The 27294-nt window shown below is 43.4% G+C and overlaps 1 protein-coding gene across 1 annotated transcript in view; it reads right to left on the bottom strand.

Moving 5' to 3' along the window:
* gldc (glycine dehydrogenase (decarboxylating)) overlaps nt 1-27294 on the bottom strand; it is a 180250-nt gene that overhangs the window by 42458 nt on the left and 110498 nt on the right. Inside the window, exons 17-21 of the mRNA XM_078570563.1 lie at nt 26843-26968; nt 15926-16075; nt 12236-12348; nt 7955-8096; nt 4971-5082 (exon numbers count right to left, since the gene is read on the bottom strand). Of these exons, the coding sequence (XP_078426689.1) occupies nt 4971-5082; nt 7955-8096; nt 12236-12348; nt 15926-16075; nt 26843-26968 (643 nt within the window). The remainder of the gene's footprint in view (nt 1-4970; nt 5083-7954; nt 8097-12235; nt 12349-15925; nt 16076-26842; nt 26969-27294) is intronic.

Raw genomic sequence — 27294 nt, 5'->3', positions numbered from 1 at the left:
ATACAACACTCCTCAATGATGACCGACAAAGCCAAGCCAGCACATAATGTCCTCAGCTGAGCGAAAGAAAATTCTCATGAAATGGTTCTTCCATATAATACTCAATGTTTTGCTCCACTCGCACATTTATCCATAAGCACTAAACACAACACTTAACAAAAAAGAAATCTTCAAACTAAAACAATTGTGAAAAGGAACACAGCCAACCAGTCCTGGAAACATGACATGGTAATCCCAGCAAACTCTGCCAACTAGACAACCCAGGGATCATAATTCACCATGTGGCTAAGCACCAAGTGAAACTCTTGCATGCAAAGTTGCAGAACACAGTCTAAACTAGGGGAAAACATAACTTCAACTAGGGATAAAAATGAACAAAAATACTTGAGAACATTTAACTGAAATGAGAAACAACTGCAAGAACTGGTACAATTATAAGAAGCATGTGTAATCAAACCATAAGTGCTAAATTTAGCAAGCCATTAAATAGTCCGTAAAACATTAAAAGCCCCTACTGACATGACACTTTCTACATCAGTATAGATGTCCAAGTGGCCAAAGTTCTAAATCCAGGTAATACCCTACATACAAAATTAAATGACGCTGAAACCCCTCTCCCAAACAACAAAAAAACCCTTCAGCATGAATTATTGCAGCAAAACAGTAACTGACCTTCAGCAACATACTTTCTGGATTAATTAGTCCTTGTGCATCTCAAATAAAAATGTTGCAGTTGTGAAAACACCAAATAGTACTATTACAGGAGAATATCTTCCTTCGGAGAGCCAGCACAGACTTGGCCTTTCTGTGCTGTAACCATTCTGTGACAGATTCTACTTTTCAAACTTAAAAGTTGTGGTTGGAGACAGTATTCTGCATCACTTAACACAAGTTTTCCCAACACTGTTTCTCATGCAAGCTACACCAATTTCTGTAAGTAGGGCATATTTCGACCGAACTGAAACTTTTGTCTTTTACTCTCCTGTTGCACTGTGGCACGATAGCCAAGGTCTAACTGATAGCTTACAATGGTTCCAATTTCTTCCTTGGGACCTCCTGCGTCGCCATAAGATTTAACGCAACGACAGTTGAAGAACTCACAGCAGTCAGCCAGATGTTGCACGCACGACTATTTTTAATTGTGTTCCTCACAAAAGGGAACATGGATTTTCTGACTCATGAGCAACACTGCCTATTTCTCCGAGACATCATAGCTGAGGCTCGCAGTTTTATAATATTTCATCAAATCAGTTTAATGAGCATTGTGGGTTGGCGGGAGAAGTAAAAATTCTGGCCAGTGTCTTCAGCTAATGAAAATCACCCACACCCATTTTAAACCTTTCTTGCACACACTTAAAATATATTTAGATACAAGAATCCACCAAGACAAAACTTTTAATTTTGTCACCATGGGGGTAGGGTGGATTTAACCCGATTGGTTTAAGGGCTGGTGGGTTGGGACTGAACTGGAGGTAAAATTTTTAAACCCAATGCTAAGTTTCACACTTTCAGTTTTAAAGGAGGCAGGCACAGGGGCAGGAAACCAATCCACTCTTAAGAGGTGGGTCAGCCACTAAAATCTTGCAAGGAGCTTGCATGCCTCCGTTTTTAAAGGAGCTTTGGCTTCAAACCATGAGAATGAGGCAAGTAGAGCTGGATCCATGAGGTAAGAACATTTACAGCACTGCTTGTGGGCCAGGAGGGGAGCAGGTGTGTTCCCCCCTATCCCAGCTGACATCTTTATGGACCCTCCTTCTCCAATTCGCCTCACCCTCCTGCTATCTCTGAATGCTCGCTCAACAGGATCTCTGATTTCCCCTATCTCCGCCTGTACGCCCTTGGCAATCTCTATTTTCTTAGAGTGCTCACCCACCCCACTGATCAGACTCCCTCCACCCCTCCGATCTCTGAGGGTTCTTACTTGATCTCCTATTTTCCCCCACAACTCCATGTTTCCAAATGCTCATCTCTGCCAACATCCGAGTGCTTACTCACCCCACCCCCAATCTCTGATTCTCTTCCCCGCCCTGGCGATCTTCTATTTACCTGGCATACGCTCCCTGGTTACTTTCCTGGCCGACAGGCAGTCAGTCAGCCTGTCAAACTAACTGGCTTTTGGGCAAGGAAGTTGTTGAGAAAATTGAAAAGGCATCCTGTAGTTCATTCCCGCAGGACATTCAGCAAACTTATGCGTTTTGATTTCCCAACTGAAAATGCTCGCTCCGCTGCCCTGAGTAGATATTGGTGCTATAGATGTTGAAGCACTCGTGGTTGTTACATCTCTCTCTGGTGGTGGTGGTGATGAATTGAGAGCATTACAAACAGCAAAAGAATTCATTGGCACAACATTTAAAAGGAGCAAGCACAGTGTGATGATTTTCCTAGAGTACAATGGTACCAATAGATTCAATGGGTAGAATTTAATGCCCTCCCCTGTGGTGAGTTTGGTGGCGGGGGCCATTTAATCAGGCGGGAGGGTGGCAGATGCACCCCACCGCCTTCCCACCTCTGCCCCGATTAAGTCTGTGGTGGGTAGTCCCATGGGCGGCCTTCCTGCCCTGCTCCCAATTAATGCACACTTAAGGGCCTCATCCCGCCACCGCTGGTATTCACACAACAGCGGGTAGGGTCTCACCATTCGGGAAACTCGGAAAGTAACTCTGTCGGGGTTGCTTGTGGGCTTCAACGGGCAGAGGGGGGGTGGGGGGTCCTTGTTCAAAGGCACTCAGTGCCTGAAAGAGGGACCCGGCATCGGGAAAGGAGGGCCCGCTGAGAACTGCCTTTTTCCCTTGCTGCCGACTCCCCTCCCCACTACCCCCACCCCGTGACCCTCACCCCGCCATCACTCACCTGTGCCTGGTCCATTGGCGATCCTGGACCTCGGGTGGGTGTAGTAATGGCAGCAGCCACCATCTCCCTAGCGGCGCTGCCTAGCAATGAAGAGCTGCCGGCCTTTGATTGGCCAGCAGCTCTCGGCAGGTGGGATTTCAGCCCCCGGGGTCCTTGATCCCGGGGAAAGCCTGCCGCTGCCCAGTTAACTGCCTCATTAGACTTAATTCAGTGGACCTTCCCTAAAAGAGGCAACGTGGAGCACCTGGTGGCTCTCCAGCCAGTGGGCGAGACCCCTGTTGCCTCCATTAAATGCCACCTAATAAGCCTACTGATAAAATCATTCTGAAAAATACAAAAAAAAAACATTTTATTTAGAAACATTTTTACTTCTGTAATTACTGCTGGAAGATTCAGCAAGAATAGTTCATTTAGACTACATGGACACACAGGCACATACATATACACACACACACACCCCCCCTCCCCCCCCCCCCCCACACGTACCCACATACATATACACACACACACCATATTTTTGGGAATCTTCCTCATCAGAAGACAATTAACACAGTTAAGATATAAATCTGCTTATCAAGTACAGAGTAGCAAATAAAGGATCAAGTATATAAAAGTACCTTTACCTCCTTTGATATGAACACTTCAATAAACATATTTTGAGAATCCAGAAACATTTCCTCAAAATTTTTAAAAATTCATTCTTTCATGGGATGTGGACGTAGCTGGGAAGTGTTGCCCATCCCTAATTGGCCTTGAACTGAGGGGCTTGCTCGGCCATTTCAGAGGGCATTTAGGAATCAACTACGTTGCTATGGGTCTGGAATCACATGTAGGCCAGAACAGGTAAGGACGGCAGATTTCCTTCCTCAAAGGATATTAATGGCCCAGATGATTTTTTTTTACAACAATTGATGATCGCTTCATGGTCACCATTATTGATACCAGGGCCAGGGTTTTACAGCCCCGCCGCAGTGTGTCTCCCCACCTCCAGCAGATGCGGTGAGCCATTTAAATCTCCATTCATTTCGGCAGGACTGTAATATCCCGCCGGGAGGGAGGTGCTGTAAAATCCTGGCCTAGATTTCAATTCCAGGTTTTTCATGAATTGAATTTAAATTCCAGCTGCCACGGCAGGATTTGAACCTGCGTCCCCAGAGGATTAGCCTGAGTTTTGGATTACTAGTCCAGTAACATTACCACTACACCACCACCCTGATTTAGTCTATGCAACTTCACACTCCACTGGCTCCAACTGATTCCAAGAAAAAAAAACATTACATATCTAGTCAAATGAATTATTTCCCCATTGACTCTTAAGTATACTTGAATGGTCATATAGTTGCACAAAAACATTAAAAAATTCTATTTATTGTGTACATCTACATAAACTGTTACCCTATGTGTATATCTACTATCTAAATAAGAGTACATGGTGAGCCTGCTGTTTTAAGCAAAGTGCTATTATTATCAATGTAATTCACAACCATATTTTCAATTTGTCTTCTGCCTGTCATGAGTCCCCATATCCTCTACGTATTAAAATGGATGGCATTGTCTGGGTTGGTTTATTGTTTAAAAAAAAGCACTTCAGAGGAACGTATTGAAATAATAAGGGTGGCAATACAATATAACAAAAAAAAGCTAGGGCTTGTGATAACTCTGATTTAGAGCAGCGTTATTTGGGAGTTTTTTGAAAGGTATTCCTCCACTTGCAGCCACTCCCAATGAGAATGGCTATTGTAAAAGCCCTGGGCAAGAGGCAGAGGGGCATGGTGCATATTTAAGGATGCTAAGCATATTTTTTAAGAAAACAATGTCATCCTGTCATTGGTTGCTACATGTGAACAGTAATGATAAAGGAATGGTCGCTTAAAACTCCTATCTAGAATTTTGATTTCTAACAATAGGCCAAAGGGCCTTGCCCAAGGTGAGGAAACAGTAAACTGCAGTGTATCTCATAGAGAGAGCTGTAAAATCTAATGAGGGGTCACCGACCTGAAACGTTATCTTTGTTTCTCTCCACAGATGCCACCTGATCTGAGTTTTTCCAGCATTTTATGTTCTTATTTTATGTAAAATCTGAGGCTTCAGCTAATAACTAAGCACTTTGGTCAACTTACCCTTTGCTCCCCTGAAAACTATTTTGTAGAATGTTTCTAACCGCTTGGCCATGTAGTTTGCATTTAGAATGGCAACCTCAGTAGCATGACGAAGTCCGTTTGATCCCATCAACTATGTGAAGAGAAACAGCGTGCATAAATCATGGCAGCATTGTTAAGTTTGCATCAGATGAGGAATTCTCGACTTATAATTACATTCTAGTTTTTTTTAAATATTCATTCATGGACTGTGTCATTGGCCAGGCCAGCATTTATTGCCCATCCCTAACTGCCCTTGAGAAAGTGGTGGTGAGCAGCTTTCTTGAACCGCTGCAGTCCATGTGCCACAGTGCTGTTAGGGAGGGAGTTCCAGAATTTTTACCCAGCAACACTGAAGGAGCGGCGATATATTTCCAAGTCAGGATGGTGAGTGGCTTGGAGGGGAACTTCCAGGTGGTGATATTCCCATGTATTTCCTGCCCTTGTCCTTCTAGATTATAACAATCGTGGGTTTGGAAGATGCTGTCGAAGGAGTCTTGGTGAGTTTCTGCAGTGCATCTTGTAGATGCTACACACTGCTGCCACTGTGCATCGGCGGTGGAGGGAGTGAATGTTTGTGGAGGGAGAATGAGGGTGCCAATCAAGTGGGCTGCTTTGTCTTGGGCGGTGTCAAACTTCTTGAGTGTTGTTGGAGCTGCACTCATCCAGGCAAGTGGAGAGTATTCCAACACAATCCTGACTTATGCCTTGTAGATACTCTTTTCGAGTTATCAACAGTCACAGATTGCAACTCTTTTGAGTACAATCACAGTTCTTGGTTTCCGGGAGTGGGACATGAACCCACAACCCTCTGATTCAAAGGCGAGGGTGCTATGAACTGAGCCACAGCTGACACCTCCTTGTGCCTTGTAGATGGTGGACAGGCTTTGGATGCATCAGGAGGTGAGTTAATCACCAATAGACTTTCAACACTAATTGATCATTTCTTTCCCAATCGCCCTAAAAAAACCCTCCGTATTTCGAAGTCATTCTAACCATCTCATGAAATTACAACCATGTATATAGTGTAGTTTTTACTGTGACATAGCATTAGACATGTTTGTTGTGCATTAGCCGCCACCTTTTAGGATTATGCCCCATTCCTGTAGGTCACCCCAATTCATTTGGCTAAATTCAGCCAATGTCACAAGATTTTGGCTCAAACTGCAGTAATTGCATGCATTCTACCTTTCAGCCTTGTTTTAAAGATAAAGAACAGTTGACTGAAAACCTCAGCGGTTTTAATTCTTCTAATCAGGTTTTTTTTTCTCAAATATCGCTTCTACAAGAAAACAGGTACCAGGATACAAACTCAATAGTACAAAGTATGAAATCCAGCAATAACTGGACTATAAAATCTCAGGAAATTTATAACACTCAGTTTACATTGAATCTGTGGGTTCATAGTACAAACTGCATGATTGAGTAAACCATTCCTTTGTGTTTAACAAGAGTAAAGAAGAAAAACATTGGCTAGGAATTTCCTCGAAGCAGCTGCCGCTCCACCATTAGAAGTGCAACAGAATCCTTATATAATATATATAAACGGGGCTGCAGCCAGATTTCTGGTGGGGTTACGATGGTGGATTGGGAGCAAATTAGAGAGGAAGATATGCTAGATACTTAGTCAAACCTACAGCCCATCAGTCTGGCACTATATACTGGTGCTCTACATGGAACTTAAAACTGCCAGTCAGCCCATTATACCTGCTCTTCCCGTAAACCAGACTGCCTAATAATAGACGAAGATTCAAGCAGAACTATAATATTAATCCACCTTCACATGCTAATTAAAATTCTCAAAGTTGTGCTGGCTCAGATTAAAACTCTCAGGTGGGTTCATAAATGTCACATCTTTGAATTTCAAGAGACTGAATAACTTAAGATGCATATAGTGTATGACTTTGTAACAGGGTCTTATAGATGCACAAAGCATTACAAAGCTCCATCATACTGCTAACTATTTCCTGATAAGTCATCTTTTGGCTAACTGCAGGATAATTAAGGCTGGGCCCAGATTGCTCCGTATGCCAAGTACTTGTGTGGCCAACATTGTTTTCCTCAACGTCTATGTCCACTCTTTTTTAAACAATCAAATGCATCTGGACACAATAAAAAGGGAATAATATTCTTAAACAAGCTTTTGGGTCCTGCCTGTCCAGGATAGTTTGACTGCTCTGAAGAAGGGTCATAAGGACTCGAAACGTTAACTTTGTTTTTTTCTCTCTCCACAGATGCTGTCAGACCTGCTGAGTTTTTCCAGCTATTTTCTGTTTTTGTTTCAGTTTTCCAGCATCCGCAGTATTTTGCTTTTATCTTAGGATAGTTTGAAGCTTGGTTCAGTCCGAAGCTCACATCTCAGTCCGAAGTTCAGTTCTCAGTCCTACTTGGCAGGCACTATCAGCAACTCTGAGAGTTATGAGTGAGCCACTCTAAGGGGCTGAGTGGATAAATGCACTTTCCAGTGAAGTACTAAGTCATAAAGATTTGATTTCCGATCTATGCTGATACAGGTGACCTCTCACTATTCTTGATCCCAATGTCCGGTCAAGATTCCTACTCCGCATTACCACTGCTCTATCTGTGCTGGTGTGAACATTGGATTAATATAGAGTTGGGTTTGACTGTGACAGCCTTCGTGGTTCAACAGCCCACCGACACTAACTTTTAGACCAGCAACTTGAGGAAGGATTTGGAGGACAGTTGGTTTCCACTGAACTGTGTCCTAACAAAAAAATGGTACCTCAGATAAGGAAAGAGGAAGTGAGCTGGGGCATTTGGTGGGGGAGGAGGTGGGGGAGTGAGAGGGAGCAAGCTGCCAATCGGCTTAAAATGAGAATCTGAGCATTGCAGACAAATAAAAAATAAACATGAGAAGCAGGTGCACACATTTACACACATTTCCTGTACTAATGAGAAAGCTGACAAAGAATTATATGCGGTAAACATGCAGAACGGCACTATACCTTAATATAGGCTAGGGAAATTGGTAGAATCGCACTGGAGCCCCAAGGAGCAGCACTGATTGTGCCCAAAGGACGAGCGTCAGTATCAGACACTGGAGGGATCACTGGATGACTGGGTAAGTAGGGAGCAAGGTGCTTCTTCCTAAAAATACATTCAAGAAAAAAAAGAGTTACTTGATGCTTGATGTGATTGGCAAGTTTGATCCTAAGTTTCAGAAATAGATAGCTCTTCAGAATAAGAGCTTCTAATTGTCACATTTTTAACATACTTCACCATAGATACTTAACTTTTTCTCAAAAATCTTACAAGAAAATAAAAGGTAGGGTGGAATTTTCAGCTCCTGCTGCCCAGCGGGAATCATGCCAACTTTTCCGCCCGCCACCAGACAGCCTCCAGAATGGAAAATTCCGCCCTTGCTTTTGAAAAAATTAGCACAATAATGTAATTCCCAGCAGCTGACTTCCCTTCTTGATGATTTCCTAGTGCAATAGGCCCCCTATTTTGGGGACGATCGCTTCCAAGCCAAATTCTGCCGTGACTTAACATCCACAAATGGGCAGTTCCAGGAAAGCAAACAGAAGCGTGAACCTAGTCTCATTCGTCTTATTCCTAAACCAAGTTGCTGAGGCCCTGCAGCCACACTGTCTGAGACCAGCTCACTCAGCAAAGAAACGCCTCATTTTTAGATGAATCAACTTCATCAGCTGAGCTGCTGGAATTTTGTTTTTGCAAAGTATCGATAAATTCTACAAAAAAAGCTACAATAATTAACTTGATTCAAACATAATTTTAAAAGCACTGTATGACTACTTTTGTATGCAAGAAAAACTTATCATGGGATGTCTAGTTTGTCTATCCATTTGATTGCCCCTAAGATGCTGAGTGGGGAAATGAGATGCCTTCCACAATAGATCTGAGTGGGTGGGTTGATGTGATGTGTTCCATGGTCTGGGACCCATGACCACAATCACACTACGGCATCCCCCGTCTTAGGGTACTGTTGATTGCACTGTCTGTGCCCCTTACGGATTCAATTGACAGCTGTCCACTGCCTTTGAAGGAGGTTGAAGCCAGGGACCTCTGCTGTTCCTCACTGAGGAGGAGTTGGTCTTATAAGTTGCATGGGCCCACAAGCCTGTCCATCTGGATTGTGGGTTGATATCAGCTGCAAGAATGTTAGCTGCTGTTTTCCAGGGCAGCTGACATGAATTCCGGGGCTTTCCAGGTGGCTTTTTCAAATCTTCATGAATGGGAAGGTTGGTGTTGCCCATGATTTCTTCCATCTCGTGCAACATGATGGCATAGTGGTGAATGGCAGGCAGGGCAACTTGGGACAGCACTGGGAGCCACCCAGGTGGAGTGGACTTAACCATCCCTGACACCGTCCACATGGTGACATTTAATTGCACGTCCACAATCTTTTTACTTTTTTTCCATTACTGATGAGGAGAGACTGATAGGTGAGACCCAGGTATTTTGGCAGGGGGTGGGGTCATGAGTTCATTCCTGGTGGCGATGTTGTGCAGGTGGAACATTAACACAACTGTCCTCTCTGGATTGGGATGAAGACAACAGGTCCTGAGGTAGCATTTCAGTAGGTGGTGAGAGTTCTACCTGAGTCCTGTAGCATAGATGTCTACATCATCAATGTTGTCATAGAAACGGATGAACTTCCAGGTGCAGGGCATGTCTGATGTTTAGATGATGTAAAAAGCCAGTGCAAACATTGAACTTCACCCCCCCCAACCCCGACAGACCATTGCTAAGAGTCTGTGCTCGGCTGGTTTCGTCGCCAAGCTAAACGTGGAACTTACAGTTATTCATTAGGTTGTTGATAAGCAGAAGAATATTGAGGCTTTGAAAACTTCAGTGGTTGGCCTTCAAGACAGAGTCATATCTCGATGTCAAGCCTACGAAGGTTGTGCCAGTGCGCCAGTCTTCAGCTGCTTCTGAAACCCTGTCTCAATGTTAGTAGTGAGTGTAAAGGTTTGGTCAGAGCAGCTTCTTCATTCCCTGAACCCACTGCTCATTTGGGAGGGTGGCTTCCAAAACTGGTTTTATCCAGTTTAGAGAGAGATTTGACCACTTTGGTTAAAGTGCACTGCAGAACTGCGACTACCACATAGGGAAGACCTCCTTTGGAGACATTACCGTTGCAAGGACAGTAGAGTTGAGGCTGAGATTTTCACACTGCAGATCTCATCTAATAATATAATAATTCTGGATCATTAGTAGTAGTCAATGGAAGCACTTTTCTATAATGCCAATGTGTGTTAAGTTTTTATTTTGTGCAGCTACAGGCTGCATATAAGCTTCATTTTTAACCTAAACTGCCTGGTGGGAATGGAGCAGATGCAGGTTCCAATTTCCATTTCACATCTTGCACATTGGGCAGAATTTTACGCTCCCTCGCCGGTGAGATTTGAGTGAGCCATTCCCTGGATGGCATTCTCAGGGCCCGCCTGGAGTCTGCAATTTTATGGTGTGATGGGGGAGGCCTAGGCTGGCCCGCCCTCCCTTTTCCCAGCTGAGGCCCTTAAGTGGGCAACTGATGACATCTCATGGTGGATTAGATAGGAAAAGATACCAGCATGTTCATTGGTTTCACCCTTGCTGCTGGCTAAGGCCTCCGTCACACCAATCATTGCCAGTCCTGTCTTTCCATGCGAGGGAGCGTGTGCAGTGTGCCTATCCCTGGTCAGTTTGGTCCTGCTCCCTTCAGTTATGGGCCACCAAGGGGAATGTGCCAGTGAGTGCGATGCAATGTGTTTGGGTGATATGCCTGCCATGTTGAATAGCTGGCATTGTGTGCAAGCTCTGAGATGTGTGTGTGTGTGTATGGCTTGCAGTAATGAGCAATGCTAAGTGTGTGACGGTGAGGTGAGGCTATGAATGTGAGGTCTGAGTTGTAGTTGATAGAGATTAGTGGTAAGTGAGTGATGGGGATATGGTGAATAGAGCAGCGTGTGAGGTTAGTGGTGCAGTTTCTAGGATCTGACATGTGAAGATGCAGTCACTGACCTTGATTACTCATGTGAGGTCATTAAACCTCTTGCGGCACTGTATCGAGGTCCTCAGGACTAGACACCCGGCATAGAGTGCAACAGCTACCTGCTCTTGCTGCCTTCTTCATATCTCCTGACCCCCTGAGAGACTTCCAGCGCGCCTCCTACACTGGGTCCTCCAACGCTGCATCACAAAGCATAGCACCGAAACAGGCCATTCGGCCCAACCAGTCCATGCTGGGGTTTATGCTCCACTCGATCTCCTCCGTTCTTTTCTCATCTAAATCTACCATCATAACCCTTGATTCCCTTCTCCCTTGTATGCTCGTCTAATATCCCCTTTAATGCAACTGTACTCCCTGTGGTAGCGAGTTCCACATTTTTACCACTCTTTGGGTGAAGAAGTTTCAAAGAGAATGCGGGTGAATAGGAGAACCTTGGGGCACACACTCTGGCCTGTTATGCCATTTTTCAAGGTTCTTCCTGCTCTTTAACTCCTCTTCCACAACTTGCAACTCCTGCTACAACTAGAATGCACTTCATCAGAGGTGCAGGATGACTTTAATTACTGCTAGTTTGCACCCCTGCTGGGGTATGCAGCCAGTCAACAGAGTGTTCAGCATTGGGCTACCCGCCAGAAACATTACAAATTAGCAGGCAGCACAAAGTTTGCATGCTGCCTGCATCACTTTGAATGGGTGCAGTTTAATCCTGCATCACCTCCTCATGTCTGAATTCAGGAGCTGCCCAAATTAGCCCGCTTGCTTTTTGGTCTGCTCTCAATACCATTTACTACCAGTCGGTTAGCATGGCGACTGTCAGCCTAAACTTGGTGGACATGGTTTGGCTCCTCAGTTCAAAATAATATTCAATGTATTGTATCAAGTTTAGAAGGTGTAACAGGCGGCAGCAAACTCCTGACCCAAATCTAATGCTTCAATATGTACTGGTACATCTTCATTCAGTGAAGTGTTCAAGGGTTGTTCAAATGGCAGAATATATTTGTCTCATTTCTTCACCTAGGCTTTAGTACACAACATTTTGTGTTCTCAATGGTATCAATAGAGAGAGAAAACAGTCACAAGATCAAAAATGCCCTATTGAGTAGCAGAGGGGAATATGTAGTTGTCATAAAACATCAAGAGATATACATGAGATTGGTACAGCAGCATGTTTAAAAAGTCACGGTCATTTTTAACTTAAATCCCTTCATGCTCTAAAAAAGATCAGCATCTTAAGTCAGCACTGTAAGCAAATAAGACTATTTAAACCTACACTCCAATCGGTCCCATTCCAGGTCCACCTCCTCCATGAGGAATACAGAAAGTTTTATGCAGGTTTAAGTGAGACACGTCAGATCCATAGTCACCAGGACGACATAGGCCCACCTGAAAGATTGCACCATTAGGGTAAAATGTACCATAATATTAGAACAGTCAACAACAATATCTTTATGGCATGGAGCAGGAATGGAAAAAGGTAAAATTACCAGTGGATAAGTGACTCTTGACATACCAGCTCAGGTCTCAAGCTTAATTTAGTGGGGGGTGGTCCCATCCTTTGGGCAGTTGCTTGGTGAATGCCTACTATCCACTTTTTAACCAGGTTCATCATCTGGGAAAGCCTGCATCCACCGAGGTCCAGGAGGTACACTGACAGACCTGGAGGTATCTGGGCTCGCCACATTTCACCCCCCCACCCCACCAGTCCCACTTTATGGAGAAGCGCTTGGCTTCCAGTTGGCACCTTACCAGGAAACAGCACCTGAGATCGCAAACCCTGTGAACATGAAATCATGGGCACAAACCAACATGAGAATGGCGCTTCAACACACGATGCCAACACTCAGTCCCACAGATTATTTTTAAAATTTTGCTGTTAAGCGGCGTACTTTCAGTAGGTTAAGTGTAATTTAAAAGCGCCATGGATACATGTAATTCCATCATCAATCTTCACTCTTCCATATTAGAAAGCTTCATCCAGCAACTTGCCTGGCATTGTATACCCCAGTTACACTGCATTAAGTGCTGCAATGGGCAACTGTAATTATGCTACTTGTTTACAAAGCTGCTGAATTAGGAAAAGTAGAGCTTCATGTGGGTGTGCCCACGACCGTGTCAGGGTCTGTCTTCAGCAGTGTCTGACGGTCAATTGAATCTCGAATGGCAGAAAAGATCTGGCTAGTCGGTCTAGCCCTTCTGTATCATGAGCAATTTAAAAAGGCAGTGCAGCCCAAGTTTAAAACTACTCATGTGAAAGGTCTGCAGCATCAGACGTGCAAAAACCACCCTTTCAGGTAGTCTCTCTAAAGACACCAAGGGCTGGATTTTCATTTCTCAGTGAAGTTGCAAATTGGATCGCAAAAGGCTGAACTTCATGTTTTTTTTGCTGGAAAAAAAATTTCCTTCGCCTTCCCAACCCCATTTTCCTGTGGTCTTTTGGGTCGGGTTGGCCTTGGGTGCAAAATGCACACGCACCTCTGCTAAGGCCGGGGTCCCCATTGTAAGGGCCACGGGAAAATTGTATTTTCTCCCGTACACTATTTTCCTGTGCTAGAGTGGTTTTGGAAGCCCTTAAAATGTGCAAATTCTTGGGAGAGCTCATGACCACTGGGGAAAGCCTGCTGAGGGGGAGTTAGGAACATTCTGAAGTGCAAGTGTAAAATGTTTTGACACCTTCAAATGTCACTTTTTGAAGCTGCATTGTAATATAGATATGTTTTTAATGCAGTGATTCACCTTAGGGATCTGTCCTGCAAAGGTAAGTTGACCCTTACATTAAACAGCATTGTGTAATTGTTCTCATGCATTACAGTACTTTTCCAATTGTCAAAAGTGCCATAATGCATTAAAAATGTTTTAAAAAAGTCCTCTCAACCTCTGTTAACATGTTTTATGCTGTGATTTAAATCAACTGAGCACTCTGGCTATTAAAAATAACATGGCTTTTGAAAGTTGAAAAAAAATCTCTGCGCCTACTGCCTGCCATTGATTGACAGGCACTTGCCTTGAGATGGAAATAGGGCACTGTTCTGTTTTGTCAGTTTCAGGCAGTGTGGCTGGAAGCTTTTATGACAGCTGTAGCTATTATGAATGCTTGTCTGGGGTTTAAAAGCTGAAATGGCTTCAGCTCAGCAGGCGGTCTACTGATCCAAGAATGACTGGAACTTTTAAGAGACTGTAATAACAGAATATGCCTTTGATGTGGTTTCTTCTTTGTTTACAAACCTAATAGGCACTTAAAGGGTTACATTTTTTGCACTGGACTGTTTTTTTTCCAGTATCAATGAAAGCTGCGTTTGAATTGACGATTTCATTAGATTTCTAGAGGTTTAATTTTTTTCCAATGATTTTCAAATAATTCCCATTGCTATTGCATGAATCCGGAGGGCTGTACATAGAGGATATTGGGTGAGTGGCTATGGAGGACATGTGGCGATAGCAAGGGAGGTCTGAGGACACATGGGGCAGCATGGGGTTTGGAGGACAGTTAGAGGCCATGGTGGTGGCATGGGCAATCTGAGGTGGCATGGGTGATCTGAGGGTGCATGGGGGTGAAAGGGTGAGGTTTAGGGGGCCTTTAAATGATATTGGGAACTGGGCCAATGTGTTGGAGAACTGAGGCGGGACTTCTAACTGGCACCCCTCACCCACTCCATCGTGGCTTGCAAAATGCATCACAAACCTGTCCCATGTGAAAAGACAAAAATTCCAGACAAAGTCATACATGGGTTGGGTGTCCATTTTGGAAGGTGCAAAAGTGCGCAAGTCATGTTTTCCCGAGCCCACGTGAAAATCTGGACCTAAGCTGCTAATATCAGAGAAATCCACAGGCTTACGCTGGATCCTCAATGCTGGTATGGTGCCAAATGTGCAGTTACCAATTGAAAATTAAATTGAAAAGTGCCAATTTGAAAAGTAAACGGTTTTATGATGACTAGCAGAAGGATAGAAAGAAACAGCAGTCCTCCTGATCCAACAGAAGAGTACTGGACGCCTATGGTGAAGCAGTGAAACTGAATGCCAATTTTCACTAATATTATTACAGACTGCACAATCTCAGGGAGGAAACATCGATGTGGACACTTCTCTAGCCTAGACTCAGCCACTGTTCTGGCAGAAATTGTGTATATCAGAAAGTTGCGTAAAGGGAAGAAGAAAATATGTTGGAGGTAAATTTTCCACTTCTGAGATCCCAGCATTGGACATTGCAAGTCCCTAGCCTGGATTCTCCATGACACATGCCAGGAATGTGTACAATTTTGTGAAATGTCATTTTGCCATTTTCCCTTTTAGGGGGAGATGGCAGCGTAGTGGTAAATTCACTGGGCTAGTAATCCAGAGGCCCAGGCTAATGCTCTGGGGGCATGACTTCAAATCTCACCATGGCAGCTGGCGGAATTTAAATTCAGTTCATAAAATCTGAAATTGAAAGCTCATCTCAGTAATGGAGACCATGAAACTATCACTAACATTTCACTAATGCCCTTTAGGGAAGGAAATCTGCCACCTTTACCTGATCCAACCCACACGTGACTCCAGACCCACAGCAATGTGGTTGACTTTTAACTGCCCTCTGAAATGGCCTAGCAAGCCACTCAGTTCAAGGGCAAATGGGGATGGGCAACAAATGCTGGCCTTCCCAGCGACTCCCACATTCCATAAAAGAATAAAGGGGAAAAAAAGGAATCCTGGCACAAAACATCTCTCTTTAATCTTCAATTTTCACAATACCAACTTTACATGAAAATAGCAATTTTACTTTTGCTCCCATAGCCAAACTGTACATGAGTACTCAAAGTTTGTGAAAGAAAATGCCCTATTTAAGACACATAACACTACTTCTCTGGCACCTCCAATGTACTAATGCCAAGTCAGCCAGCAATTTCCCAGGCACAGGTAGCTATAGCTAGTCGGTGTGCACCAGTCAAGCACATGGCAGACGCTGTTAAGTAAGATTTCTTACCTGTGCATTCATGTTTGCTCCATCCAGGTAAACTTGTCCTCCATTATTGTGGATTAGCTCACACACATCACTAATGTTCTCCTCAAACACACCATAGGTGGACGGATAGGTGATCATTATGGCAGCCAGGTTATCTTTATACTTGTCAACCTTCAGTAAAAAGATTGTTGAACAAATGAAGCCCATTTTCAACATTTTCCAGACTGAAAATATGCAGACATTTGAAATTTGTCAAGCTTTACTTGTTCGCCTACTTTTAACTCTAGTAAATATATTTAACCAAATTGTGCATATACAAGATTTTTTTTTTACAAAGCAACGCATAGGATCTTCGCGTAACAAAATCTTCTCACCAAGACAGTGGGTGGAGAACCCAAACCTTACAATTATATAGCACCTTCAACATAGTAAAATGTCCCAAGATGTTTTGCAGCAGCATTAATCAGACAAATAGTAGGAGACGTGACCAAAAGCTGGTTGAAAAGTTAAGTTTTAAGAAGCAAATTAAAGGAGGAAAGAAAGGTAAAGAGATGGGGAGGTGGAGGGAATTCCAGAGAAGAGACAGCCACCAATGGTGAAGCAAAGCAAATTGGGGTTATGCAAGAGACCAGAATTGGAGAAGTGCAGAGCTCTGGAGGACTGTAGGAGGATGTAAAGAACAGGAGAGACATGAACATGGAGGGATTTGAACATCTGGAGAACCAAAGTTTAGGTTGTAATCTCCCCCTCGTTCCGTGACACACAAAGAGACATGAAACTGGTCTTTAGACAGAGGTTTAAAATTGCCATGCCAACACTGAAGCGGATCTGATCCCTCGGCGTGATGTCGGTTTGTCTGCCGAGCTACATGGTCCTAGCTGACCACCATGAGAATTTTATAACTGAGGTGTTGCTGCACTGAGAGCGAATGTAGGGAGGTTGATTGATGAGGTGGAGGGCAGTCAGGAAAGCACTGGAATAGCTGAATGTAGAGGCTAGGACAAGGGTTTCAGCAACAGACACAGCAGAGCAGGGTGATGTTAAGGTGGTGAAAGTGGGCGGTCCTGGTAATGGAGAGGATATGGGACTGAACGTTCAGCTCAGGGCCAAATAGGACAGTGAGGTTGGCAATAGTCTGGTTTAGACTCAGACCAGGATAGATCCTTACGGGAATCCTAAGGTAGCAGAACACGAAGGCAAATAGAAGCCATTCCAGGGGATTCTCTGGCTACGAGTGAATAGATGGAGTGGAACTGGGTGAGGGCAGTCCCACCCAGCTGGACAACAGAGTAGAAGCATAGGATGAGGCTTGTTAAAGGCTGCAGGCCAGGATAACTCATCATGGTCACCATCACATCAGCTGTCATTTGTGACTTTGATGAACCTTTACAGTGTTCTAGCAAAGGGCAGAAACGTGACTGGGGATGTTCAAACATGGAGGCCTGAATTTTCGTAATGGCAGAAGGGCTCCATGCCTTAGCATAAATAGCATGGAGCCCCAATTCTGAAAGTCCCCTCCCTAAATCCAGCACCCAATGGGGGTGGGAGAGTTGAGGGAAAGGGGAGGGTTGCCCTTTACACATCCGTGGTTCAAGGAGGCAGCTGCACGCATAAAAGTGCAGCTGCCTTCAAATAGGTCCAATATTCATCACTAGGATTTCCAAATCACAACTCATGGGCTTTAGACATTTGAGGTATCCTTTTGGAGAAGTATGGCACTCCTTTGGGAGTGGTCAGGTGCCCTATAGGAGAGGCCAGGTGTCCCTTTGGAATTGTTAAGAGAAGGGACATGAAGTGCATAAAAAAATGTATAAGTTCCTGAAACTGTCAAGCTGTCAAGTCATTTAAATCCCCATGCCCTTTAAATAAAAAGCCATGCAGCCCACAGTTGAAAAAAAAAGGTGCTTACTATTTTACCGTTTGTTGATGTATGCCTGAGGGGTATTGTTATAGGGTTAGTCATTTGGTAGTACAGATCTTGAGCATCGCTGAAAAAAGACACATGTCAGAGCTTTTCACCTTGTACTCATCAGGACATTCGCAAGAATATCAAATATAAAGGGAACAACAATTTATTCTTCGTGAGAAGAGAGTGCTGATTGGTTGGCAAATGGACTCTGATTGGTAGAGGTGTTGCCATAGAGAATGCACCAGTTAACTGATAACTGATAGTTAACTTTCAAGTTTTGTTTAAATTCAAACCAGGCAGGTTGACTCTGATCGGTAAAGGCATTGCCCTGGGGAATGAATCAGAGAGTCGCTGTCGCCTATTCTGTTCAGTTGAAATAGGCACAATGTGTAGTACTCTCTTCTCACAAAGTATAAATTGTTGTTCCCTTTACATCTGGTATCCTTCCAAATGTCCTGATGAGTGCAAGATGAAAAGCTTTGACATGGGTCTTTTTTCAGCAATATTACAGGTTTAGTACTGCCTGCTTGCTTCCATGATCTATCGTTATCACAGTGGTGGGCCTGGAAGTTCACAGTTTGATTGGCAGCTTCGAGTGGTTGTAAAGAGATTAGCTGTCTTCAATGAATACAAGTGTTTGCTTTTATAAGGGATTAAGTACTTGAAGGGATTTAAATGCTATCAATCAGTGCTTTTCTAAATACAGTGAAGCCAACTTTATTTTATTTCATCTCACCATGGCTCGAGGTCTGCCCATGGTGGATACTGTGTGAGTTGGTATGGAATGTATAAGGGAAAAGGGTGCCAGGGCATGGGTTGGCACTAAGTTGGTATAAGGGTTACAAAGGGCCATGGGGTAGAGTGGGGAGCATGGGTTGGCATGCTGGGTAAGTGGGGCCATGGGGATAAGGGGGCATAGGTTGGCATGGAGGGTATGAGTGGTTGGGGGACATGGGTGGCATGAATTGGCATGGGAAATGTGTGGGGGTGAGGGGTAAGGGCTGCTTTTGGTTTTACGCCTTTTGTGGCAACTGGGACGATGTTGCAGAGCACCAAGGCGGGCCTTTTAACCAGCCTGCCTTGGCACCCAGCAGCCCTTGTGGCTGCCTCTGAACTCTATCCGGGGTCAGTGCCCCCGCTCCCCTGGGAGAAAATCTGAAGAATCGGGGCACTTTCTCCAGACTGGGTTTGCAGAGCTGGGAATTTTCTGAGTTCAGAATCTCCCCACCACTGGATGTGTAACAAAACCATGGGCTAGTGCCAGAAAATAATATGAGAAGTGTTGGACTGTTGCTTACAACTCAACTAGTTCACTGATGTTGTTAAGACTAGAGAACCATTTCACCCCTAGCTGCCCTGGCCTACATGTGAGATTACTCCACACAGTGTGGTTGGTTATTAATGCCTTGAGGTGGCCTAGCAAATCACTCAGCTGTACAAACAATCACTTCAAGAAGGTATAGCACCATCTTCTCACAGCGAGGCAAAATGGTCAATAAATGTAGCTTTGGCAGTGTCACAGCCTAAGAACAAATAATAATTTTGAAAAATCTTCCTCCAAAATGCTATCAGATTTAATCTATCAGCAGGTGCAGGGAAAGTCTATTTTCCCTGAGCCAAACATTAATTAATTTTTCAGATCACAAACTGGTACTGAAACACTAACATAGTTACTCCAATTTCATAGGGTAGCTTCATTGCTGTCATAGTAACCGCATACAAACTCAAACACTAATATTAAATAATTAATAAAGGAACTACTTTGGCTCATCTGATCCACTATTCTTCCCGATTATTCCTTGATTCTTTATTACCTCATCTTTATTTTTATCACTTTGTTGTCTGTCTATCTACCACATCCTACGTTGTATCCTCGGTCTTGAGAAGAAACATTAAAACACGTCGATTGCCTATTTCATCCTGTCTACTAGGGCACAGCATCCATTTTGGAAGTGGAAATTGCACAGAAAAAGAAATGTTGGCCGTACTTTTGTTGAAATGAATCCGGAACTCTGTTTTTTTCAGCCAACTGAACCCCCAAACCCAGGGTAACATTTAACATGCTATTCTTCCATCAACGGAGAGCCCTCTAACCCCAACACATCCCACCACTGGAAAAGTTATCATGTCAGTTTGGCACCAGCAGCATTTTGGTATTGCTAGTTTACAGTACAGGGGTTAAGAAATGTAGATCTGCTGTACCCACATAGAATGGGACACGAGATAATAGGAATATCGGACTCAGGACCAGGAGTAGGCCATTCGGCCCTTCTGACCTGCTCCACCATTCAATAAGATTATGGCTGATCTGGTTGTCGTCTCAGCTCCACCTTCCTGTCTGGCACCCCCCACGCCACCCAATAACACTTGACTCCCTTGTGTATCAAAAAATCTACCTACCTCAGCCTTGAATAAATTTAATGGCCCTGCTTCCACTGCTTTCCGGGGAAGAGAGTTCCAGAAGCTAACAACCCTCTTTTTGTTGCGAAGCCTGTTAGGCTACAACCAATCAGTAATTTCACCAGCGTGAGGGACTCCTTCCCCCAAGCAACAGTTTCCATGTCAGTAAAACCATCTGGCGTTTTTGTTATAACAAAGACCACTTTTTGATTTAATCATATAGTCATTACGATGCAGGAAGAGGCCACTCGGGCAATTGAGCCAATTCCAGCTCTCTGTAAAGTAATCCAATCAGTCCAATCCCCCCGCTCTATCCCCTTAGCCCTGCAAGTTTATTTCCCTCAAGTCCCCATCCAACTTCCCTTTGAAATCATTCATCATCTCCACTTCCACTACCCTTGTAGGCAGCATGTTCCAGGTCATTATCACTCTTTGTGTAAAAAATTTCTTCCTCACATCTTCCCTGTATCTCTGTGTCCCCTAATCTTTGTACCACCAGTTAACGAGAACAGCTTTTTCTTGGTCTACCTTATCTAAACCTGGCACGATCCCGTACAACTCTATCAGATCTCCCCTCAATCTCCTTTGCTCCAAGGAAAACAACCTCAACTTCTCCAACCTAACCTTGTAGCTGAATTCCCTCAACCCTGGAACCATTCTGGTAAATCTCCTCTGCACCAAAGGCCCTCGCATCCTTCCTGAAATGTGATGACCAGCACTTGTCGCACAACTGCCTAATCTGAAAAACACCCATTTAGCACAATTCGCTGTTTTCTGTCCTTAAGCCAATAGTTTTTTTCACCAAGCTGAAACTGCTTGAACATCTTATTCCACAAGATTCAATATTGTTAAGTAACCTTTTATGTGATGATTTGTCAAATGATTTCCTAAAATCCTGTTATGACCACTAGACTTTATTAGACAGTTATGTTTAAAACTGTCTCTTTTACTTCAAGGAAAAACAGAATGCCCTGGTGGGGGTGGTGTGAAGTTGTATTAATCTGCCTAAAGACAAACTCCATGTGACCTGCTTATTATGGAAACAGAAACACAAATTGAAACTTATTCGAAGCCTGGTGCGAGCTTTAATACCTGGACACAAAGTAAAAGGCAACTGGGCCTTACTGCTACAGACTCACAGATAGTCAGAGTCAGTCAGACCAAAAGAGTTAGGGAGAGAGATCTCACCACAGGTACTGCTATGCCAAACTGAAGAAAAGGATCGCTCTTGCGTTAATCACCAAGTGAAGGGCTGGGGAGAACAGAACCCACGTTCGAGGAAATGAGGATCATGAGAAGTTAGAGATCACGGAATCACCAGACAGCACCTTACATTGGGGTGTCCATTCGATTATGCTCAAAGGGTTGAGTGAAGGGGATTTGGTTTAAAAGGACACTGGAAGATTCACCTTGACGAAACAGGAAGAAGGGACCTTGTCAATGCCAGGAAGAGTTGTACTTTAAACTTAAGACTATATGGCTACGGAGAGTGCGGTATTTGGTATAAACGCAGCATGGAGTTTTCCATTGTATTAACAAGTTAAAGGGGAGTACCTTTTCTATAATTTAGTTAGGGAGACAATGGCATGGTAGTAATATCACTGGACTTGTAATCCAGAGGCCCGGGTCAATGTTCTGGAGACAAGGGTTCAAATCCCACAATGGCAGCTGCTGGAATTTGAACGCAATTAACAATCTGGAATTGAAAAGCTAGTCTCAATAATGGTGGCCATGAAGCCATTGCCGATTGTTGTAAAAACCCACTTGGTTCACTAATGTCCTTAAGGGAAGGAAATCTGCCATCCTTACCTGGTCTGGCCTACACGTGACTAGACCGACATCAATGTGGTTGATTCTTAACTGCCCTCTGAAGCCACTCAGTTCAGGGCAATTAGGGATGGGCAACAAATGCTGCTCTTACCAGCAACGCCCACAACCCATGAAAGAATATGTTGGGATGTTGATTTGATAGAGTGAAAATCTTAAACCTGAAATCATGTCATGTGATTCCTTGCATAGGTCACTGGGAATTCATTTCTCTTTTTAAAAGTTATCAGTTGCTCCGGGGATCGTAACAAATTGGGGCTCTTTGCAGAGTTCAAATCCAGAGGCTGGGAAACGAGTATACTGGAATTTGCTAGAGTTTAAATGAACAAGGTTTCACATTTACATTTGCTGTATTCATTAAAAAGTAAACCTAGCTATGTTTAATGCTCAAGCAGTTCTGGAAAGGGATGGCCTGTCAGTGAATACCTTGCAACAGTTAAAAAAGGTTAATTTGAAGGCTACGGCAGAGAAAGTAGCAGTCGACTTGAAAGTGTGGGGCTAAAAAGGCAGAGATTGTTGAAGTATTGGCTCAACGCCTGAACCTTGAGGAGGAAAAGGATGACCCCAATAGCACTCAGGTTGAGTTGGCCAGAATTCAATTGCAAATGAAGCAACTTGAGTTAGAAAGAGATAAAGATAAAAAATTGAATTTGCGAAAGAGAGAAATGAAAAAAACTTAAACTCAAAAGGAGAAGAAAACAAAATGTGAAAACTTGAATTATGAGTTTCAAGGAGCAAGAAAAAGGAAAAACTTGAATTTCAAAGAGAGACAGAATTGAGGAAATCTGAACTTGAGGGAGAAAGGCTTAGGTTACACAGGGGGTGGCAGTAAAACTTAACAATGACTCAGATTTAGCTCTTGATTTTGATTTGGCAAGGAATATTTGCATAGTGCCTAAATTAATTTAGGAGGGAGTTGAAGTGTATTTTATGTCAATTGAGAAAATTGCTACAAAACTGCAATGGCCGAGAAAAAGTTGGACAATTTTATTGCTGAGCGTGTTTGTGAAGCAGAACTCAACACTTTCCCTCTTGTGGTGTCTTCAGCTGCGCGCACAGCCTTTTTAGCTAACACATTTCAGTGCCAAAGCTGAAACATTTAAGAAAGCACTCCAAGTTGGAACCTGTGCCAAATCTGTTTGTTCTTTTCTGTTGATAGGATAGCTCGCCATCCATATATTGCTTTCCTTGCTAACTTGGCCAAGACCAACAAGATGACCAGCAGACCATCCAACTGCCAATTGGGAAATCCAACACTTTCATTGTAAAACAGCCAACAAAGAAATATGAAACAAATATACTTTTCCAATAAAATAGCAGTGCAGTTCCAAATTTTATGGATCTTCATTCATGGCTATTCTTCCTACACATACTATAGATTGGTCTTCCATATAGGAATACTCCCCTGTTTTTATCAGGGAGGATAGATTGACATTTGACAGTTCTTCAAAATGAACTGGCAAAAAGAGATTTACTAATGTCACAAATTTGTAAACCATATTTTTTTCCCCCAAAACAATAAAAATGCAGCACGTTTAATACCACATTTAAAAAGACAGAATGCTGCACCAGCATCCACTGTGCACTACGAAAAATACTGCATTTTGTTTACTTCCAAGATAATCATGGAACAATTACAAACTATCTTGTTTGTGTAGGCACCTCCTCAGCAAGCACATCTTTAAACAGACAAGTGGACACAAACACATAAATGTCAGAATGTAAGGGGGATATAAATGGGAGGCTGGCAGTATTCTGCAATTTTCCCAGTACATGAAATACACCCAGTCAGTCATGGTGACACAGGAGGTGGCGCAGGATGCAAACAGATATTTAAGTCAGTTTGGATGAGTGTAAAGGGACAATTAGTGTGTAGGTGTAAACTGAAAAGTAGCGTTGATGGACACAGTGGGCTCAGTTTGCAATTTTTCCCATGGGTAAAACTTAGATTGCTCCATTTCAATCTTATTCTGCTTATGTTGCAAAAGATGTTACAATGGCAATATGCCTGAAATTTGTTCAGGTGGAGGAATCTCAAATGTACTGAGGGATGACTTTGGCACACCAGGACACAACATCTACACACAGACACGTACACACTCGCATGCATGCATACACACACACACACACACACACACACTTGCACACGCATTCAAGTTCAGCAATGTTAAACTCCCACAGCTGGCCTGTAAAAGTGCATCAACCTCTAAACTTCCTCAAGGCTGCAAGTCAGAAGGCCCTGACAGAAAACAGTGCTGGCAGTAGCCATGAACCTTTGTCAATGGTATTATTTCAGCTCTAGATTCAGGCCTAAACTATCCCTTGAGGTGATGTTTCTAACCTCCTCAAGTGTGTGTGCACTGCCTCATTAATATCACAGAGTTGCCCCTGCAATTTAAAAACTGGAATGTTAAAGAACTGCTTCAAGAAGCAGTTTTCCAATTGACGGACATCACTCCTGCAACTGTAGAAACCCCCACAATTCTATTAACAGCAGCTGAATTTGCTCTAATTTGTGCTTTCTAGCAGTTCACTGGAATCTGTACCTGCCTGAAGGTTAAATTTGTCAACAGCCAATTACTTGGGTCATCTCAGTCTCTGACAATGCTTCCAGCAGAGATGGCAGTGCAGGTTATTTATGTGGGGTGACTGCCTCTGGAAAGTAGCCATGTCCCCATATTTATATTTGTAGCCTGCTACTAACTTTAGAGATACGGTTGGTAGCAAACTTTAATTAAAAATAAGTTGTTGTGTAAGAAGCACTGAAGTGAAATTCTATCTGTGTTTATTTTTTAAATAACATGTAATATAAATCTAGGTACACTAGTTTGTGCAATGCCATGAGGTCAGTCGCCTGGTCCTTATTAAAGGAGCACAATTAGTATTTTACTGTATTCAGTAGACAGCAATATCGTCGCTCAACCCATATTGAATTATTGCTTGACCTTTCGAACACTCTTTAGGCGGGCCAGATAACTTGCTCACAAAATATCATGTACTGACATTTCTATAACACCAGTTTGGTGTTACCCATTGGCCAGGAAGTCTGCCAGTGTCCACTTCAACCTTCGCAGGTTCCAGGCAGCTTGGGCTGTAAAGCTTGCACTTCATGAATCGGACTTCCTATTTTTTGTAAAACGCACCTCCGCCAGCGTCCACCTCATCAGCACACTTACCTTTCATGGTTACCTCTGGTGGGAAGAATTCCCATTAGCAGCACCCATGAAGTGTAAATAGCTGAACACTAGTGTCCTTGGATGACATTAATGCACATACCACAGTCCAAATATTTTGATCCAGGCTACAAGCTCTCAGCAATGTGCTGGCCTGTACAATTTCCCACACCCACATCCAACACCCAGTCCCCCGCCCACCTCCACAACACAAGAGTTGGCCAAAACAAAACCAAAAATACCTGGAAAAACTCAGCAGGTCTGACAGCATCTGCGGAGAGGAACACAGTTAACGTTTCGAGTCTGTAGACTCTTCAACAGAACTAAGGAAAAATAGAAAAGAAGTGAAATATAAGCTGGTTTAAGGGGGGGTGGGACAAGTAGAGCTGGATAGAGGGTCAGTGATAGGTGGAGATAACCAAAAGATGTCATAGACAAAAGGAAAGAAGAGGTGTTGAAGCTGGTGATATTATCTAAGGAATGTGATAATAAAGGTACAGATAGCCCTAGTGGGTGTGGGGTGGGGTGGGGGGAAGGGATCAAAATAAGCTAAAAGGCAAGGATAAAACAATGGATGGAAATACATTTAAAAATAATGGAAATAGGTGGGAAAAGAAAAATCTATATAAATTATTGGAGAAGGGGTGGGGATGGAGGAGAGAGTTCATGATCTAAAATTGTTGAACCCAATATTCAGTCTGGAAGGCTGTAAAGTGCCTAGTCGGAAGATGAGGTGCTGCTCCTCCAGTTTGCGTTGAGCTTCACTGGAACAATGCAGCAGGCCAAGGACAGACATGTAGGCATGAGAGCAGGGTGGAATGTTGAAATGGCAAGCGACAGAGAGGTCTGGGTCATGCTTGCGGACAGACCGAAGGTCTTATACTTCACCTCTTTTCTATTTTTCCTTAGTTCTGTTGAAGAGTCATATGGACTCGAAACGTTAACTGTGTTCCTCTCCGCAGATGCTGTCAGACTTGCTGAGTTTTTCCAGGTATTTTTGTTTTTGTTTTGGATTTCCAGCATCTGCAGTTTTTTGCTTTTACAAGAGTTGGCCAACTTGGCACACCCGTTCCATTATTGCTGAATCTCCTTAGATATAACTGGGCAGAATCAGCAGCGCAGGAACTGCTGCAAAGTCGAACCATTTCCATCGGATGAGGCTACTTAATAGAAAGATGGTGACCAGTGCAATTTCTTTTACCCCTTGCCTTGCATTTGCCTAATGAAGAGTTTGTGAGGAGTGAAGAAACAAACATCACCGTGGAAGCACCATCAGCAGGACAGCAGCGGTTCAAGAAGGCGGCCCACCACCTCCTCTGCCTCAGGGCAAGGAGGGAGAGAAAGGAAGGCCAGTCCTGCCAGAATTGAAGAGAGTGAGAAAATTACCCTCAAAAGTACAAATGGACTGGCAGCAATGTGATGAAGTGGACCTCAACAGACTTCAAATGCAGAACAGAACACTCGTGAAATGCAGCAAACACTGGGAACATCAAGATTGAAAAATATATTTAAAATCTTGTCAGAATGGACTATTTTTGTGCTGTCGAATAATGGTACTAATGTTATTTGCCATGTTCAGGTTTTATCACGCTAATTTTGTGGGTGTAGTATTTTTGGAAAACTACATACCAGCGCTTTTAAATGTGCAACATCTATACTTCCATTCTTGTCCACTTCGACCGGCTGGATTTTCATCCCTGCCATTTGTGCACTGGCTGGATTTGTGCCATGAGCTGACCTGGGGATAAGGCAGACCTGGACAGAGGAAGAAACAAGCAGTCAAAAGATCAACGTCAAAATGTTAATTATATACTTGAAACGTTAGTCTCCGATTTGGGACATAGCTTTATAACTTTATAAACAGGATCCTTGCTATAGTGTCAACAGGCTGGTGCATGTGAAGGTCAGGTGTCAGTGGTTCATATTGCAAGAATCAATGTTAAAAAAGCAACAACAACTCCAGAGGCAACAGAAGAAACATTAGGCGAGCTGTATTACACACTCAAATTTGATGGTCTCAGCACAATTTAACTCTACACCACAGGTTAACAGGAAGGCCTCAGACGGAATCTTGTGCCATC

This window comes from Cetorhinus maximus, chromosome 2, assembly GCF_964194155.1.
Source record: "Cetorhinus maximus chromosome 2, sCetMax3.hap1.1, whole genome shotgun sequence".
In the NCBI taxonomy this organism is placed as follows: domain Eukaryota; kingdom Metazoa; phylum Chordata; class Chondrichthyes; order Lamniformes; family Cetorhinidae; genus Cetorhinus; species Cetorhinus maximus.
Note: the sequence above shows the minus strand (reverse complement) of the source record. Positions and strands in the feature narration are given on the sequence as shown.